General features: G+C 50.3%; 1 protein-coding gene across 2 annotated transcripts in view; it reads right to left on the bottom strand.

Annotated features, from left to right (window-relative positions):
* Positions 1–20516, bottom strand: part of SMOC2 (SPARC related modular calcium binding 2) — a 193554-nt gene that overhangs the window by 9933 nt on the left and 163105 nt on the right. For both annotated transcript variants that reach the window (XM_017507610.2, XM_017507609.2), the window contains exons 10-11: positions 6116–6218; positions 3707–3981 (exon numbers count right to left, since the gene is read on the bottom strand). In XM_017507610.2, coding sequence (XP_017363099.1) covers positions 3707–3981; positions 6116–6218 — 378 coding nt within the window. The remainder of the gene's footprint in view (positions 1–3706; positions 3982–6115; positions 6219–20516) is intronic.

Raw genomic sequence — 20516 nt, forward strand, 5'->3', positions numbered from 1 at the left:
GGAGCTGTGGGTTCCTCTGGAGGGTGGTGTGGGAACAGGGCGGTGTGGGATGGGGGAGCTGTGGGTTCCTCTGGAGGGTGGTGTGGGAGCAGGGCCTCCAGGAGAACATCTTAGCTGCTGTGGATCCATCCTGAAATCATTTGATCCTGAAATTTCAAAATTCTGTCATCATAATCCAGCTCTGGGCCCAATTATTCTGCTTAAAAACCCATGAACTGCTGGAAGTCATTCACCCTCCCTCACAGAGTCTGCATTTACTTTGGTTTAATTGAAGAAATTAGCAGACAGAAATCTGCCCCAGCAAGGGCCATGGACCACATGACCTTGTAGCATGAGGCTGAGGAGCGCAGAGACCGTGGGGGGCTTGGGATGTGGGTGCTACTCAAGCCAGCTGACCACACCCAAGAGGAGGGAGTCCTTGCAAAGGAAAGACCAGCCGACACCACCCAGGAATGGAAGAAAATAAGAGGTGAAAAAGATCTTCAGCTGGCTCTGTCCAGCCTTCATTTCTCATTACAACCATAAGAATTAGCCTTCTATAGAAACGCAGGGACACTTCCAGAACGGAGGAGGAGCCATGCAGGCAGCCACCAGGTGCCCCAAAGTGTCACTCATCACGTGCAGACGGGGCAACAGCCAGTGGCTCCCTCGGTGAATTGCTGGGTGGGTGAACTTCCCTCTCTGTGGAATTATAGGGGTGAGGGACACCATGGTTACCTGGCCCCAGCCACAGAGCTGGCAGCCACCTGCTCTCCATCTCCCCGTCACTTCTCCAGGCCTCCCATGTGGCCCCTGCTGGTAGGTTTTAAGTCTCAAAGAGCAATACGCCCTTTGTCTTCTGGGATCCTGAGCAGGGACCACAGTAAGAGAAATAGCACAGGAGGTGAAGGCAGCCTGTTATGGTCTGAAGGTGAGCCCAGAGTTCACATGGTGGAAACTCAATCTCTAATGCAGAGGCGCTGGGAGGTTCACGAGGTCTGCATCACAAGGTCTCCGCCCTCACAAGTGGGTGAGGCCTTTACCTTGGGAGCGGGCTCCTAAGAAAGAATGCGTTTGGTGCCCCTTGCTCTCCTGCTGCCTTTCTTACCCTCTCTTCACCCTTCCATTTGGGGATGGCACAGCACAAGGCCTTCACCAGATGCTGGCTCCACAGACCTGGACTGCCCAGCCTCTAGACCCATGACCAATACATTTCTGTTCATAAATCACCCCATCCATGGTGTTCTGTTACAGCGGCACGAAATGGACTAAAACACAGTCCAGGCCAAGAAGCCAAAAGCAGTATCAGGCGGCAGTAGGAGAGTCGTGCCCAGGAAACCCACTGGGCAGAAGACAGAGAGGGAAACGCAAGGGGGAAATCACACATGGGCTGCTACTGAGAATGGGCATTCTTGGCTTTCCATCCAAACGCCTCGAGGCTGCAGGTGCACCTGGGTGTGGGTGAAGGAGCCCTCACAGGAAGTGAGCCCAGCAGAGTGGGCGATCTCCACGGCTGCGCTTGCTGCATGCAGCACTGCCGAGGCAGACTCAGATCAAAGTGCTGGCGATGGCAGTGCCTGTGTGTCCCCGTCTGCAGGTGTCAGGGGTGGCGGCATCTGTCTGTGACCTTGTCACCCCCAGGGTGGCTATGAAAATGAAATGAGGTCTTGAGTCATTGGATATTGGACCCTGAGCCTCGCCAGACTGGCAGCACGTTTAGTGCCCCTCGTCCCACGGCGGTGAGTGGGCATTTGCTGCCTTCAAGCTTCGAGCTGGTCAGCCAGTGATTCCTTATTTGTTTTGTCATGGTAGAAGCCAGCTCCCCCACACTTGCAAAAGAGTCCTTGATGGAGACAGAACATTGAACATAACTGAGGATTCTCTGAGCTCGTTGGATGGCCGGGTCAGCAGGGGCAGCCTCCTGCTCATGCAGCAAAGGCAGGCGGCCTTAGGCATGGCCATCAGCTCTCCAACAAGACATCGTCAGGATGGCAGGGCACGCAATCACCGCAAAGACCCTACACAACAAGCTTCAAAGCAAAGCTTAATTTTTCAGGACGGACTTTTCAGAGAAATCGGCAGGAAGTGCTTCACTGTGACACAAACCTAGGCTGGGCCAAATCTGGTTGAATAGCACCGAGTGACTCTTGTGATGACTTCCAGGACACTGAGAAGAGGCGGCAGACGACAATCACCACCCCCTCCAGGAACCCTCAGTCCAGGCCAGATCAAAGGGCCCCATCTCACAGCCAAGCTTCAGACATGGGAGTTTCTTTTTCTTTTTTTTTTTCTGAGACAGAGTCTCACTGTTGCCCAGACTGGAGTGCAATGGCATGATCCTGGCTCACTACAACCTCTGCCTCCTGGATTCAAGCAATCCTCCTGCCTCAGCCCCTGGAGTGGCTGGGATTATAGGCATAAACCACCACGCCTGGCTAATTTTTATATTTTTAGTAGAGACGGAGTTTCACCATGCTGGCCAGGCTGGTCTTGAACTCCTGACCTCAAGTGCTACACCTGCCTCGGCCTCCCAAAGTGCTGGAATTACAGGTGTGAGCCACTGCTCCCTGCCAGGAGGATTTTCAATCCTCACCACAGTGAATTCACCACAGTGAATCAATGCTCCGGAACACAGTCTCAACCTTGTTTTCTGTTTTATATTGGTTACTGAAGTTGACAACAAACAAAAGAGTCATAAATGGCAGGAATTTGAGAGGTCTCTGCTAGCCCTTCCCAGCGAGTATTATACAGATCAGGAAACAGATCCCCAAGGACAGCAAGATCTAATGCCCATGTGCAGTAAGGTCCAGCACACACATGCAGCGGAATCCAGCACACATGTAGAGCAGGATTCAGCACACACATGAGGGGGATCAAGCACATATGTGCAGTGGGGTCTAGCACACATGGGCAGGAAGCTGCAGGACACACGTGAAGGGAAATCTAGCGCATGTGTGCAGGGATTCTGGATACACATGCGGGGGACCTACTGCCTACGTGCGAGGGGACCCAGTGCACCTGTGCGGTGGGATCCACACACGTGCAGTGGGACACGTGCAGGAGTACCTAGCACACATGTGAAGTGGGATCTACACACACGTACAGCGGGACCTAGGGCACACGTGCGTCCCACAGTGCCGTCTCTGCACTGAAAAGTCAGATCTGGCTTTTCCTGGCTTACCTCCTGAGAAGATTTGGGCTCTGGCCATCGGAGGATTCTCTTGCTTTTTCTGACAGTGGGTTGGGTAGGCCAGGCCCATACAAAAAAGTATTTTCAGTTGGTAAATCTGCTAAAACCAGTGGAATAACTGGTCTGGGCCCCAGCAATGGTTTTGCCGCTCATGAACCTGCCTGAACATTGGGCTGGAGTTCAGGCACAGGGTTGGCCCCGGGTTTGCACTTCCACTGCCAGAAGACAGTCATCCTGGGGGAGCCAGCCATGGTCTGAATGGTAAAAAGGCTTGTCTGCAAACCAACGCGCAGTCCATGCCCTCTGAACCGGGGCTCTCCTGAGCACGCGGCTCACGAGGAGTCGTCAATTAGCATTTTTACTCCTGCAAGCAGGTGACCTACAACTCAACAGCATATTTGATTTTTTTGCACCCCAGCCCCCCAAGGCCGTAACCACAATCTGTAACTGTGTTTGTGAGAAGCGGACCTCCCAGGCCTCAGGGCCTGACCAGGCAAAGGGCAAAGGGCAAAGGGTGGGTGGGGGTCAGGCTCTTACTGTGGCGCTTCTTGGTGTCGGCTTTGCCGTCCTCCTTGGCCACGCCCAGGCAGCCCATCAGCTCCTGCACGGAGATGGATTTGTCGTTATTCACGTCACAGTACTCCACGAACTTCTTCACGCATTTCTTGGGCTTCGATTTTTTCCGAAGGAATCTCTTGAAGGGCTTCATTTCCTTCTTGCCGATGTCCCCGCTGGAGTTTTTGTCGAGCAGTTTGAAGTACCAGCGCACCACCCGCTCCTCCAGGGTGTGGCTGGGGTCGGGTTCCGAGAGCCTGGAAGGAACACGAGGGCCGTCAGGATGCTGCAGCCCCGGGCTGCCCCTTCCTCGCCCTGTCCTTCATCAAACTCACGGCCCCTGCTTGTCGTTCTCGCGATCCTGGTGTCTAAGACCACGCACCTTCGTCATCAGACATAACAATGTCCACAAATAATTTAGAAGAACATTTTTAGTACGCATTTTTCAGGTTGGATGAAAAATTGCAAGTGATGCAGTGACTCTGTGCACAGCAAAGATGCACTTGGCCTGGTCCCAAAGGACAAAAAATTCCCCTTATCCTAGCATCTGTGCACCCAGGCGGGCAGGTCAGCACAGCATCTATACCCACCCCACACACGGGAACTATGAGCTTTGCTGGCCCCTGTAAATGTGACTCTTTTACACATCCTTTATGTCATAGGTACACCAAACAAATGCAAATTAAACACATTGTAAGTTGGACCTAGGCATTTTTCCTTGGATTATGTTAGGTTCAATATTTTAGGGGATACATAAATAAAACTCTTCTGGAAGGTCTGGATTTGAGTCAGGACTTTAAACGTGCACCAAATGGCAGAAATGCACCTTCTTGCTGAGACGGAGGGTGTGTGCACCCGTGGGCTGGCCCTCCTGGGGGTGCCAGCCTCTGGATTCTGCCTGCTGGGATGAGCTGCACACCCCAGGTGTGAGAACACCCTGGGGGAGGCAGTGCAAGCCCACGGGGCTCAGGGCACTTGCACACCGTTGCTTATTTCTCGACTTTCAGAGGAGCTTTTCAGACAGCAATCTATTCGCTGCCTCCAGTTGTAGTTTGCAAGAACAGTCTTTCCAAGAATAGAAGATGGAAAGTTGAAATTTACATAATGTTTTGTTCTATCAAAAAACAATTTTTTGAGACACTTTTGCTCTTGTTGCCCAGGCTGGAGTGTGATAGTACAGTCTCGGCTCACTGCAACCTCCGCCTCCCAGGTTCAAGAGATTTTCCTGCCTCACCCTCCCAAGTAGCTGGGATTACAGGCGCTCGCCACTGTGCCAGGTTAAGTTTTGTATTTTTAGTAGAGACAGGGTTTCACCATGTTGTCCAGGATGGTCTTGAACTCCTGAACCTCAAGTGAGCCACCCACCTTGGCCTGCTAAAGTGCTGGGATTACAGGCATGAGCCACCGCACCGGCCTGCTCTATTAAATTTAATTTACTACGCATTCATGACATTTTCCGTTAGCATTGCCTCTTAATTTCCTCAAGTCTTCTTTAGCAAAGAGACAATGAGAGAACAGCCTTTTAGTTCAGGAGACCAAAAAATTCATGTAAAGTGGCTGAGATAATCAAGGTTTGGGTGTTGGGGGCTCTGGGGAGAAAGGCCAACATTCTAAAGAAAATTTAAAAAGTGGAAATCTCCATCAAAAATTGATTTGAAAGACACAGATAAATTATTGCTAGTTCAGGGGGAAAAGCGGATGCTGGAAATGCAGTCATAATAAAACCCTGGGGTCCTCCCACTGTCCTTAGGCCGATCTGTGGAAGGTGGGCAAGAGGAGGGTCGGGAAATTCACGAAGTCCACCCCACCAAGCTCCAGGCCCAGGTCTGGGAGTGTGGAAATGCTACGATCACCTCAAAGAACACTCCTAGCGTTCAAAAAATCCTGTTTTCAACAGTGTGAATGTCTTTGATGCAACCAAATCATATGCCTGTAAGTGGTTAGGATGGCAAATGTATGTGCCCTACACTTTACTGAAATAAACATAACCACAGTTCGAGAGCTTCAAATCGACACTGGCCTTCAAAGTATTTAAAATCCAGTGGATAACTCCAAAGTGCAATTTCAAAGCACAAAGCCCTCTGCAGGAACTGTGCTCCCTGTCCCACTCCCCATCACAGGGCCAGGGTCAATGCCCACTGCCCCACGGAGCCCTGGGAGTCACAGCTGGCTCAGGGCCGTATACCGCTGCGCAGGCAGCGTCTTCAGTGACTTAGTCTTGCTGCAAGAAGAACCTGCTAAGCAACGTCCTTTTGCAGAGGGCTCCTTTTTAAGGCCCTACTGTGTCCAAATGAGCTGAGAAGGTCGCCAATATGCAATGTTCAGACTTTCCTGACTCCCCGGAATTCTGGGGCCCCGCCCCCTCGTCATCCCACAGCAAACACAGCATACCTGGCTGACGAGGAGGAGGGGTCAGAGACGGCGTGGACCATATCCGTGGAGAGCGCGTCCAGAACGCTCGTCAGAAACTCATGCTTTTTGGCACCAGGGCAACCTGAAAAACGTGCATGTTTTCATAGTTAACAGAACTCAGAAAGAGTGACAGATTTTCTCTGAAATCCAGGGACATGTTGTGTTAGTGTTTGAAAATGTGTATTTTGGGCTACCTTAACATTAACGAGCTAGTTTAAATGCACACACATTGCACTACTGTGATTTTGAGCCATAGAAACATAGTTGTTTGAATTATTGCATGAGACTAAAATTCACAGGTGTTAGTATCTCACTGATCTTCAGAACTGCACCCCGAGGTGGGTGGTATCACTCTCCCAGACAGCGTCACAGCAGGGACAGGGGACACACGGAGCACACGCTGAGAGCACAGAGGCTGGCCATCCTGGTGAACGAGGCCAGGGCCGCCCATTCACTGCCACCTGCCACCCTGTCCAGAGCAACCTCGCTTCTCAGAGCGGAGGGCGGCAGGAGGGCAAACAGCAGGAGCCCCGCCACGCCATGTCCTCAGGACTAGTCCACATGGCACCGATGCCAGCTCTCTGCAGCAGCAGGGTTAACGCTCACAGCTTTGGAGACCGGAGTGCCTGTCCATGGATTCTGGGGTCAGGGAATAATGTAGTCACTGAACATTCTGCAGCTGGCCTTTCCCCGCCATCACCCCTCACCACACTCTTCTCACACACTGGAAGGAATTCCCTGAACTCCATGCCTGCGACACTCATCCCACCCCAAATTCAAGAAAACTTTGGAAAGAAGCCGTCCACTTCCTCTGGGGTCTTTTATCCTGGGACTGTTCCCTGTGCTACTGCCCCAGTCCTGGGGGACACAGACACAGAAGCATCCATGTCCTTATGCCCAGGTGGCTTGGACAGCGTGGGTCTCCTCGCTGTGGATGCCCTCTGGACCTAGAGAAGCCGCTCAGCCACCCAATAAACGTTTGCAGGATCCATAAGCAAGTGTAAGAGATAGAAGCCTCCCCCTCATTTCCCGATGGGGAACTGAGAGCTTCAGCAGCAGGGAGCAGGGAGCGTTCCAGCTGGGTCTATGGGCGTGTAAATATACACAGGAGAGGTGATAAACCGACCTAGACCTCGTCATCGTTTACACTTTGTTAACTTTTTTCTAAAGAAAGCCCTTCCAGAGTTTGGTAGGAAGAAGAAAAAGATACTGAGGTACAGGAAAAGAGAAGAGAAGCCAGGCATCAGCCTGGAGGGACGGCGTCTCCACTGTGCCACGCCCCGGTCTCAGACACAGTGTCAGGGGCGGCTGCCCCTCCCTGGAGCTCGGCTGGGGCTGCGCACGCCCCGCGAAGACTTCTGAGCCTTGAAGGCACCTCGGCCATTAGAACGCCTGCTTGGACCGTCCTCGCCCCAGCAGGAAGGGAGTTTACACCGCACACTTAGTGAAAAGCCAACTTCTGCCCAATCTAGATTCCACTTTTTAATAAGAAAAGTTTTAGACAGCCCCTCCGAAGAGGCTGAAAATCTCTGGAGCCTGCTCAGTAAGTGGAAGACTCAGAGAGCTGCAGAGCCCATGCAGAGGCCTGAGTGGGACAGAGAGGACGGCCCTCCCCGCCTCCCCAGGGCCCTGGGAGGAGGACGGGGGTCTGAGAAGAGGAAGGCTCTCAGGGCTCCTCAGCAGACAGGCTTCTCCACCTCGGGTCACAGGAACACTGATGGGGATCAGGTGGCCGTGCTGTGGACAGCAGCCACGTCACTGGGAGATCAGCATGTCCGTGCAGCTAAGGACGCTCTGGTTTTCCCAGGTGTCTTTTTGACACCTGAGTTTGAGTTATTGCTATTGAGCACATGTGAGCTGCCGATGGCGGACCCCTTCCATGCTGGTTTCCACTCATTAAACACACACGTCAGAAAACAGGTGCTCCGCCTTCACAGGGCAGGGAGTGGGGGCTGCTGAGAGTGAAAACATTCCTTTGGACACAACTGAAAAAGGAGATCGTAATCTATAGAATAAAGCCTCACGACCACAGGCAAATGCTACTTTCCCAGGAAGAAGTTACCATCTCATTGAACGCCCCCTCAGAAAGGCAGAGGACCTGAGGCTGCAGAGGCGCTGGCCATGATGCTTCCAAAGCTGCCCCGCCCACTTGCCCTCGGCTCCCTGAGATGGGCGTCCTGGTCTACAGAAGGCTGAGCTCCCCCTCGAGGGACTAACTAGGAAGAGAAATGGGAAAAACCACCTGGGGCTGAAAACGCCTCCAGGGCACAGGCTGGGGAACACTCGGGCAGAAGCCCTGCCAGGCCGGCGTACAGGAGAACTCATCCAGGGTGGGGAGGCAGGTGAGGCTGGGGACCCATGGGACCTCGAGCACCTGCCTGCCAGGACTGCTCTCTGTGAACGCCCAGGCCCCCACAGGCCTCCAGGGAGTCTGAGAGGGATACGGAGATGGAGAAAAATGTGATCACCTGGGAGAAAGCATATGAGATAATCCTCAGTGCTGGACAGCTTTCAGGAAGCATTATGCTTGTATTTGGTGTGGTAATGGGGATATATACCCGGCGGGGGGGGGGGTTAGCTGTTAATTTAACCATATTCCACCAAATGAGATAAAGCAACACAATATTTTAAATGAGAAAATAATAAATGTTCATCATGAAACATGACTAACATAATATAAAAGCTGTAAGACTCTTTAATGCAAAAAGAAACTCTGAACATAGGAAGCACAATCTACTTCTAAGACGAGAAATATTGAATCAGTCCTGGCCGCTTCTCCCTTCACAGTCCCCCAGGAGCTGGAATTAGGCTTGTTACTGCTGACGGATGATTGTGCTTCAGGACTATTTCTGAAGAAAGAAGGCAGATAAAAATGAGAGCTTAGAAGCAATCAGAAGAAAGAAACCGACTTTCTTTCTGTTAAAGTGAAGGTTCCTTGCATGAGAAATTGCAGAAGCACCCTGACGTGAAAATTTCATCACCACGAAATGCCCCAGGTGTAGCAAATGCATGAAAGGAGCCAGGAGGCTTGAGGTGAGAGAGAAACGACCCCAGCAGAGCTGGGTTTCCCACTGTCACACAGAGAGCAATTCTGCTTCCCCCATGACAGCTGTGCCTGGCACGGCGGTGGTGGCAGAGACCTTCGCCCCCTCGGGGGGGGCCTGCCCCTGCCTACCGCCCTTGCTCTGACTCCTCCGGACCACCTTGTGGAGGGCAAAGCCGCCCTTCGCTCGTGTTCTGCAGTGTGTGATTCAGCCTGGGGAAGCCGCCCGCTGAGAACCTGCGGGAGGAGCCTGGCGCTTAGGTGGGTCCCTGCTGCCACACTCCAACCCAAGCCTTCTTCTTGGGGGTCTAACGGCCCCTGCAAACACAGTGTCACGGAGGGGTTGGCGTCAGAACCACCGCGTGCAGGCTCAGTGATGTACCCAAAGCCACTCTTTGTTTTGGGACAGTTCCATGCACCGCACGTTCTCCAGCCATCCACAGAACCGAGTTCAGAAGTCTCGGGTCAACAGAGGCGTACAGCGAATGTGCCACCCCACACACGCTGCCACCTGCGTGGGACATTCAGCCCTCTCAGAGCCCGCACAGAGCAGGAGCGGCCTACGGCCAGGCTGAGGGGGGACGAATAAGCCAGTTCAAGAAAGAAGACCAGATTGTTCTTTTCAAAGCTCGAAACAGAATAAGTTCACCAATTTATTTCCAATCTGTGGCAAGCCGTGAAGTGGGTAGCTTAGCCCAGATATGCTCAGGTGTCCCCACTGATCTGAAGAATCCAAGTTCTTGGCATCTATGAGGTTTCTGTGGAAACACATGGGTTCCACCCTGGTTTTGCCCTGCAGTGAAGCTGCTGCATCTTCCAAAGCCCTGAGCCCTTCCCAACCCTGGGGCCCAGCCAACAAAGTGGCTGAACTGGTTGGTCCCTGAGACCCCAGCCTATGGACCAGGGACTTTTCAGGAACTGGGTTAATATCCTGCCACTTTAAAAGCATTTTTGACTTTCACTCTTTTGAAATAAATGTGTTCTGTGCTTTCTATGAAACTTCCTTAAGAAACAAAAACCTTTTTTTGGCAAAAAAAAAAATTCCTGTTTTGGTAAGTGTATGTAGTATCTTATTTTCCCTTTGTCTTTTAAACACAAATGCATGCATGTTCCCCACTGCTCCCTCCGTCACCTCCTCTCTGCGTGCTCCTGATTAACTTTTGCTTCCTTCCTGTAACCTGGAATACTCAGTACTGCCCCTGAAGGAAATGGAACCCAGGGGCAAGTGAGGTGGAGTGCTCTTCTCATTCACGGATCAAGAAGACGCTGTTGGATGACAGCAGGAAACCGGTGGCACAACGATGCGGGCTGTGCGCTGCCTCACAGCTGAGGCCTGTGGGGTCTGGACAGGGATCAGGGGGGAGGCAGGTGCACGGGCGGACCGGAGATTTCACACCTAAGCAACATTACTAGCTTACTAGGCGTGAAGCGTCTGGGGATAATGAGACTAACTCATCTGGTTTTAAGTATCTAGCAGTGGCTTAAAAATTGGTTTTCATAGTTTTATGTTTAGCTCGAACATTGAAACTGGTAAAGATGAGAAATGAAGAAAAAAGAATGAAAGAGCTTCTCAGCTTTTCGGATGCCCCTGAGGGGCTGTGTGCACACACAGGTATTCACGCCATCATAATTATCTGTCTGTCCACTTGCAGCTTTAACTCCTCTGGCTTGGAAGTCCAATAATTTCTGTCAAATGATCAGCATGTGCTCTGATTCAGCAACCATGGACCACGGGAACGCTTTCGCTGGCCTGAGTGAGGGGGTCCGGTCAGCCACCTGGCAAAACTGATCAGCACATCAATGTCTGAGGGAGAAACTGAGGCCTAGGTCACAGTCAGTGGGAAACGGAAGGCTTGGGTGGTGCCAAGAACCCGACCTTGCTGGGGGTGGAGGCAGAAACGGATCCTACGTGTAGAGGAGTGTGCTGAGTGGCTGTGGAGCGTTGCCCACTGCCCCAAGGCCACAATACGGCTGGGAACGCGGACCAGGCCCTTGCCCTCTGCCGTGCCTGTCCTGGCAGGCGTGGTGGTGTGGAGTGAGCCATTTGGAACAGGGAGGAGAGTGCTAGGGGCACAGGGCAGGCCCACGAGGACCCCGCATCCCAGGCAGCATGGCGTTCCCAAGGCCCTGAGATGCCATGGTGTGTTGAGCGAAGCAGGAAGGATGACACAGAAGAACTAAGGGAGTGCCCGAAACCCAGGGGATCTTATGAGTCACAGAAAGAAGAGTGGACCTTATCTGGAAGGACGCTGGAAGCCCTTGGGAGAATCTGAGAAGTGACACAATCTGAATGTGCTTTCAAGTGTCACAGTACCCCTCTGTGGGTCCCAGCCAGCTGTGGGAGGACCCAGGAGCCCAGCTTGAGGCTGCTGCGTGGTCCAGGGAAGGGGCTGTGAGGCGAAGTTCAGAGTGGAGACCCTGGAGAGCCTGGAATGGGTTCAGGAGAAACCATGGATTAGAGGGCCTAGGACTTCGGAGGTTTGGTTACAACCAGGTTCGGGAAGAGCCTGTGGAACAGAACAAGGACACAGAGGTACTCCAAGTGGAACACAACATCGATGTCACCCCCAAGCCCACTCTTAGGATTCAGTTCAACTCTCACCATATATTTCTACAGCCACAGAAAGGAGCGTGAGATGGTGTGTCCCAGGTATCCCACTTTCTCCATGAAGCATTTGATGCCTGTCATTACACTTAACACACGGCTTTCCAGCTTTTGTCTTTTTATGCAGTTTAAACATAAGAAAAATATTACAGCATTAGGAAAGTTACTTTAGGCACTTCTGAGATTCATAAAATGCCTGATGCTTATAAAAGGTATACAAAGTCTATTTTTAGAAATCCCCCTCCAAACTGGGAGCTGGTCAGTGCATCACCCTCAAGGGCCTGGCCTTGGACCCGCGGGGCATCTGCTGTGGGGAGTGCTGACGACGTCAAGCGCCTACTTTGCTTCAAGACAGATCATTTCATCGTGACAGGTGCGCGACGGGAAAGGCGTCCTGGCCAGGGACGGGTAAGACGTCAGCTGTGTTAAATCAAGGTTGGCCTGAAGCTGCCTCCTTGTGTATTTTAAGTTCAGCCTAAAGGTTTCTCTGTATGTCATGAACTATAACAGGTGAAGATGTCAACAGCCCGTAGCCTACACTTGTGACCGTCACCGAGTTTTGGCCGATCTACCGTAGCGAACTACTGACACCGTGTTCAAATGAGGCTGACGCCGAGCGGTAACCTCTCTGGCTGGTGCCGGGCCTCACCCCTGCTTTCTGTCCATCACCAGTCTTCTTCCACCCATGGCTGTGCTGGAGTTTCTGAGCCTGCTCTGGCGGGGGCACCTGCCTTGTTTACAAATCGTTCACTGCTCAATTAAACTCTTTTAAATTTAATTCAGCTGAAGTTTTTCTTTATCAGATGAAATATGCTCAAGACTACATGCTTTTAAAAAGGCACTAAAGAAAAAGCATAAAACTTCACAATCTTAAATCAAATCTTAAAGTTGCTCATTAACTCTACTTTTCTATATTTTCTATATTCATGTTTTCTATATTTATTTACATATTCTTGATTTTTCAACGTACCTTTTCATGATTCTAGACAAAGAGGTCCCTAGGCTTTAGACAGTGCTTTGCTGAGTTAACACTGATAACTAATACGTTGATAGAAATGAGCACTTGGTTAGAAGTCAGCGCCTGAAAAAGTTGCGAAGTTCCTCCAGTGAAGATGTGACCAGACACAGCCCAGGCTTTGGGTGAAGACGCCTGCCCTTGCCCTGCCTCTGCCCACCCATTACACTCAGTGCTGTCATGAACTCCCCAAGGTCCTCAACCACGACATTCCAGAAATTCTTTGCCTTCGAGTTTAATTCTCTTTGGGTGAGGTCATCCAAGGCCAGGGTGTGCACTGGGAATTCATCACAGCTAATAAGTCAAGGGTGAATATTTATCTTAAAGACGGATGTGTGTGTTTCTAAAGTCTTCCACATTTCTCAAGGACATTAGGTCATTCAACCATTTATTTGAAAACTGCTTATTAACAAGACACTTGGTAAAAAGCACCAATGTTGCCCTCAAGGAGCTTTTAAATTAAGGTATTGGTGAAGACGCATCGCGGGTTGGCGGTGGTATGAGCAGAATTAAAGTCAGTGTCACAGGTGCATGGGAGTTCTTCAGGTTGGATCTAGCGTCCGAGGAGAGACCCGCGATGAGGCCTCTGCCCGCCGTGGAGGAGCGAGTGCTCAGGGCACTTGTGTTTTCAACGGCCGTTTTGTGCAATCACTATTTTGCCAAGCATTAGGAGTGTTTTTGGTGCTCTTCAAGGCCTTCCTGAAGTCTTTTGGAACATTTCCAAACTGACGATGAAATTCTTAGGTAGACCTAAGTCATTCTCAGGAATGACTTTTAACTTTACTCTCAAAACATCCGAATATCCATAGCACTTTGGGAAGCGACTCTCGTTCTGGTATATGATAAGAACCAGAGCTGTGCCAGCGCCTCCCTGGATGCCAGTTCAAGAAGCATCTCACCCAAGCTACGAAAGGGAAGAGAGGGAGCAGGCCCTCACTGTAAGACAAGGCCACTGAGAAAAAGAAACGAGAACCAACGTGGAGTCTGCGCCCAAAAGCAAGCCGGCGGCACCCACACCCTCGACCTTCTGAACGTCGCGAAGGCCGAGAGCTGCATGTGTCCATGTCACACTCAGAGAAGGAGGAGGGCATGCTGCTGCCTCCGCACACATTGCTTCCTGGCTTTGGATCGCTGAAAACAGCCTGTATTTTCATCGCTGCCTGGCCCTGCACTAATCCATGGAGTTGCGCAGGTTGTGTTTCTAAGAACATGTCTGATTATTTCTGGGGCTATCACCACCTCCCGGTAGGAGTGAGCCCACTGCTGGCTACTTTGCAGACAGCTGCTAATCCGAAGGCTATCGAGGTCTACAGGGACAATAGTGGCCGCATCACCAGTGCGTCTAGACAGGCCTAAGACAGTGCAACGTGGTCAATGGTTTTGAGCACTGACGGCGTGGAGTGGCCTGCTGCAGTGGGTGGGTCTGTGGACGTGTGCCTCCCCTAACACCTCCTCACAGGAGGTCAGATGGATGGAGAACCCCGTATGCCCCTTGGCTACCTGACCCACGTGGAGGGGTGGCCAGGTAAAGGGTGAACTCTGGTGAAAACACTGAGGCTTGCGAAGTTCAAAGAGGCAGGAGTGGCCCTTCTGCCTCGTCCCAGCCCCACTCCCGCCGTGTCTGGGCTGGGGGAAGGTCTGGGCAGGCTGCTCTAGACCTCGTGATGACACCAACCATGCAAAACCAGCTGCCCAGAAAGGTGCCCAGATGTGCAGGCACAGGCTAGTGTTTTTGTTTCCTTCCCCACGTATGTAGTGTAAGAAATGCTTTCAAGTCAAACAGAGAAAGGTTCCTTTCCAAACTCCTAATTTGTTTTTACTTCTTATAGCTTTTTCCTACAATATATTGCCTCTTTTGTATCTTTTATGATAAATTTAAGGAAAACAGTCTTAACAACAAGATCAACTTTCTCTATATTTTTAAACCATAAACCTCTGAAAGTTCACGTACTATTGTCATAAGAACAAAGCTTCCATGTACTAGTATATATTCTACAGCGCCAATGTCCTTGATTGATTTCAAGTGAGGTTACATTTTACTAAACTCAAAACATTTGGAGTGCATGTTTTCTGAGCACACCGTGACGCTGGGTAAGCAGCGGCGCTACCACTGGGCGAGGTGTTGGTCTAACGGGGGACCCTGGGCTGGTGCCTGGCTGCCTGGGGCCCTGAGCATCTGCAGCAGACCCCGGGAACCAGCCCACCTCCACAGCCTGCTCCGCGCTTCCCCTCCACGCTTCCCTCTCCTTGTCCACCTGACTGTCAGGCTTCCCACCACCCATGAACCCTACCGTGGAAATACAGCGGCCAGTCCTTCCAAGTTGAAAACCATAGGACAACTACCACAACACAACTCAACACAAGCGCAACACAACACAACACAACACAACACCAAGACAGTGTGCCGACATCCACAGGGACCTGAGGCAACAAGACTGGAGGGCTGAGGAGGGCTGAGCAGTGAGTGACCCATCAGGAGAGAGCAGTGGTCACCCAGGGGCTTCCCCTCCCCAAATACAGGGAGCAGTTGCCTCCTCAGAAACCAAACACAAAAACACATCTATGCCCCCAAACCAAAAAAGGCAAAGGTGATGGCAGAGAAGGCCGATGCCCGCAGCTCCTCAGAGAGATCCGCCATGAGGCAAGGGCTCCCACTTGGAGGCTGTGGCTGCCCCGTTCTAGTGTCCCGGGGTCATGCCAGGGACTCAAACAGGACCAGGACTGGGCCATTTCTGCAGTCTCTGTAATCTCATGATTGAGTTTGTTCTGAAAGGAGGGATGCAAGCAGCAAGTGTCTGAGAAACGCTTTCCTACGCTGACCTTCCGGGGCCCTGCCTGGTGGACTCTGGTCCACCTGATGACAGAATCAAGTGCATTCCGAGTATTTGCCAGAATGTCTTCATTCAACAACAGTTCCTAATTCTTAACAATTTTCAAGGAAATGATGGACTTAAGCTATGGTTAGATAGAAGGAATAAGTTCTAATATTCAAAAGTGCAATAGAAAAATTATACTTAACAATAATTTACTGTATATTTCAAAACAGCTACAAAAGATCTGGAATGTTCCCAACACTAAGGAAAGATAGATGCTGGAGAAGATGGCTACCCCAGGCACCCCACCCTACACAGGAATCAAAATGTTCCATGCCTCAAAAACATGCACAACTGTCACATTTCAATTCAAACTTTAAAAAAAGCATTTACCTCATTGGTTTTTCTTTTTCTTAACTGTGGAATGCAAACAAGTTTGTGATAGTAGCCTTGGCAGAATTTGGGCAACAGAAGGTCAGGTCTTATGGAAGCAGAAGTCTGGCTACATTTTGGAAGTAACTTTAAGCAAGGATTTTTTTCTTTCCATCTGCACATGCCACCCAGAGCTACCCAGAGCTACCCAGAGCCAAAACGGCGGTGGTGTGGGTGGGGTGTGGCAACGACAATGCAATGAATGAGACCCCAACTGCGGCTGCATCTAAACAAAGGAAGCTCGATGCAGACAATCTCAGCCCCTGAAACAGTGCTAGGATGTCGAAGCAAAGCCCGTAGAATCCTGTGGTCTGTTTTTTTTTTTTTTTTTTTTTTTTTTTTTTTTTTTTTTTTTTTTTTTTTTTTTTTTTTTTTTCTATTTTCTTTTTCATCTAGATTTGTAACTGAAGCCAGGTCTACACACAGTAAACGCATATGGCACACGCAGGAATCCTCTTCTCCTCTAAGGGCCTCATCCACTCCGGACGGGGAAGCTGGGCGCTGGAGACGTTCTCCTTTTAAAAGAGTGTTCGTTTCTCCCCCACACCGTGATCCTCCAGCACGTCCATGCTACAAGACTGGGCGACGTTCATTTCTTGAAAGCACTGTGGTGGTCTTGAATAAGATGACAGCAGGAACGGAAGAGCGTATCCCATTAAGTGAAGCAATCCCCTGTTGCAGGATTTCAGCCGTCCCGTGGACGCGCAGCTCATTTCCAGGTCCAGGAAACTGCAGAAACGGTGACAATCTTCCCCCCACACACAGTCCAGCTCCCGGGAAGGCCACAGCCACCCTGGCGGACAGGTGTCTTCTGGGTTTATTCACGGGCCACACCCGACTTCACACGCCATGGCTTTCATTCACGCCTTGTTCCTCAGACATGGTTAACATGCTATTGTTTGTATTCCCAACATGCTGGCTTTAAAATTACTCAGTGTTAGATCTTCCAGCCTAACTCCTCAGTTAGAAAGATCAACAACATGAACGAATGAACTCCATTTCCTCGTGCCCCTCGCCTCTAGGTCTGGCTGAGTTGACTTGAGTGGATGCAGAGAGAGGTCTTGGAAGGAGTGAGGGAGGTGGGGGGCATATTCCAGACACCTGTGCCCTCCCTTCAGGGCAGCTGCCACCCCAGGCTTGGCCACCAGCTCTTTTTAGGGTGAGCAGCAAGCAGTTCTCACAGGCTGGGGGCTGACCCCTCATCAGCAGCGGGGTCAGCGATGCCTGACCTCAGGGTGGCAGTGACAGAGAGGCACCCCCATCTGCAGTAGCTTTGACCCTTTCTCACAGGCTGGGGGCTGACCCCTCATCAGCAGCGGGGTCAGCGATGCCTGACCTCAGGATGGCAGTGACAGAGAGGCACCCCCGTCTGCAGTAGCTTTGACCCTATCACTTTCTGCCCCTCCAGCGATGTTGTGAGTCTGTATTCCTTTGGGGTGGGGAGGTCCCTGTTTGCCTGAAATAACTCCAGCTCTGCTGTCTGGTCCATGTTTAAATATAGAAACCTATCCAAAATATCATTATTAAATACGTGATCGGCTCATCACCTTGCTGACCTCAACACCGGCAGCTACAGCCAACACATATTACCAGGAAATGAAGGGCATACGTTTAGGAGAAGGCAGCGCAACCTGATCACTGTACGCCGTGGCTCCCTACCGGAGCCTGAGACACAGGCTCAGACATGTAAGAATGTCTCTGTCACTCTTAGTGCACCGTGCTGGCGTGACAATCACCGGTGCTGAGCTCCGTGCCACCCATCCTTAGCCGGGCGCAGCTGACAAATGACTCCGAGGAGGGGGACAGCGCGTTAGAGCCACTGAGTCGCGGCCCATATTGAAAGCTTTCGTGGCAGAAGCCTTTGCAGGAGACAGCAGCTGAGTGCAGATGCTTCTCACAGGCTGGGAGCTGACCTCATCAGCCACACAACGCACATGTCATTCCTCCTTCACTGCCAGGTTTCAGTTCTGTGTAAAACTGCTTTCAAATTAGGAGGCTATAAAATAATTAGTGAGCAAAATGTTTATTTTTATATACTTCCTGGAATGATTCGAAGTGAGAGTCCTATATAAGCCTTACCAAAAAAACTGTTAAACCAGTCAACTTTGGTTTTTGTTTGTTTGTTTTTGTTTTTTGAGATGGAGTCTTGCTCTGTCATCCAGGCTGGAGTGCAGTGCTGTGATCCTGGCTCACTGCAGTCTCTGCCTCCCAGGTTCGAGCAATTCTTGTGCCTCAGCCTCCCAAGTAGCTGGGATTACAGGTGCATGCCACCATGCCCAGCTAATTTTTAGATTTTAGAAGAGACTTGTTTCACCACGTTGACCAGGTCTCGAACTCTTGGTCTTAAGTGATCTGCCTAACTCGGACTCCCAAAGTGCTGGGATTACAGGCGTAAGCCACCGTGCCTGGCCGCAGTAAACTTCTGACTCAGCAAGATTTATGCTTTCAAAACGACCTTTAGACAGATGAACCTAAAAGAACGCTTTCCTCCAAAAATAAAGTGTTTCTTAAATATGAAATGCTGATTAAAATAGACATGAAATAAAAATGCCGGCAGGGAGGCTTGGGTAGCCCTGTGCAGGGCCACAGGACCCCTGAGAGCGCTGCCCCCACAGAGTGGAATGATCCCAGGGTTCTTTTCTCCCAAGCTCTTCATTTCCTCATGGGATTTTGCATTAGCACAAGCTTAGTACATGTTAAACCTCCCCAGCTGGATGATTAACTGCTTGATGTCAGACGTACGTCTGGTGAATACCCTTTATCCTGTCCTTTAAATTATTTATCACCTAGAGCAGAGGCCACAGTTAGAGTATAATAAAATTCTTGATAGATTTTGACCACCCCCATAAAATAGCTCTGAAGCTTGACATAAAAGAGAACTCGTGCAGTGCTCCCTGAGGTGTGAGAAGGCTCTTCCCGGGCATGTGTTTATTGACTCTTTCAGTAAGGCTGCAGTCTACACCCCACGGCATCGGGAGTCACTTAGGCATCCTTGAAGAAGTGCGGGCTGCTAAGTCATTGTTTAAATGAGCATCTGAAAATTGGCCTCTGAAAGTAATGTAGTCCTTGAGCCAAATACAATATAGCCTATTTTATGAAACCACAATAAAGTCATGTTGAAATAATGCTTAGAAAGTGACTAAAAGCCACACACATTTTTTAGAGCCAAAGGAAATCAGAAGTCAGGCTGAGAGCTCCCAAATGTTTGCTGTCTCCGTATTCGCACAGAGAAATCATGACTACGGTGGCCCATTTCTGTGACTGGGAAGCATTTAGAAAACACAGCTTCCCCTATAGGAAACTCTCCAAAATAATTACGGCGCTCAGCTGTCTGCCAGGTTCTGGTCTTGTAGCTTAAGCCTTGGAAAACCAGCTGGACTATGCAGAAGTCTTAGCTCCCGTTTCAACTGCTGGACTTCTCTCTCAGGAGCATGCACTTTTAATAGTATTGAAACAATGTTCTCTTTGGTGAGGGCTATTTGAGGTGTTTGTTACAGACTCGAATTGGGCCTGAAGTGGTAGGCTCTTGAGACCTATGACCCATTCTTAAATCTATTGACTACCGGTGGAGAATATCCCCATAAAAAGGCTATAAATACACTCATTTTAATCACAACCAACTCTTGATGCACAATTATCACATGCAATAAGTCCTGTGCCATGCAAAGTTACAGACACAGTCTCATCCAAATCTCACAATGACCCAACAATCTCAGGACTTGTATCATCCTCTTTTTCCAAATGAGTACACGGAGGCTCAGCAGTGAATTAGCCAGTTAAATGACAGAGACAGACCCTGAAATCCCCTAGCCACAGTGCAAAGGCCAAGTGCATTAGTCCGTTCTCACACCGCTAATAAAGACACACCTGAGACTGGATAATTTATAAAGGAAAGAGGCTGAATGAACTCACAGTTCCGCATGTCTAGGAAATTCTCAGGAAACTTACAATCATGGCAGAAGGGGAAGCGAACACATCCTTCTTCACACGGCATCAGGAAGAAGTGGGCAGCATGAGGGGATGATCCCCTTATAAAGCCATCAGATCTCGTGAGCACTCACTATCATGAGAGCAGCAGTGTAGGCCCTGTGATCAAATTACCTCCCACCAGCTCCCTCTCATGACAAATGGGGATTATGGGAACTGCAATTCAAGATGAGATTTGGCTGGGGACACAGCCAAACCACAGCACCACGCCACAACCACATACTCTCTGTACAAAAACTCAAGGCCAAAATGACGGTGTCCCTGCTCCAAGAACGCCCCTCTGCTTTCACACCTTGACCTCTGTTATCTTCTCCCTTGCCCATGGCCCTTCTGCAATTTCTGCACCAAGGACTCACTTCCTTTTCTCCCTCAATGGCAAGTAGCCACGCATTGCACTGTGACAGCTTCTGTATTGTTTTTGGTTTGGGGTAATTTTTAAATTATTGAGTTTGTTGTATTTTATTTTCCACTTTCTTTAGGATAGT

This window comes from Cebus imitator, unplaced genomic scaffold (genome assembly GCF_001604975.1).
Source record: "Cebus imitator isolate Cc_AM_T3 unplaced genomic scaffold, Cebus_imitator-1.0 Scaffold380, whole genome shotgun sequence".
Lineage (NCBI taxonomy): Eukaryota > Metazoa > Chordata > Mammalia > Primates > Cebidae > Cebus > Cebus imitator.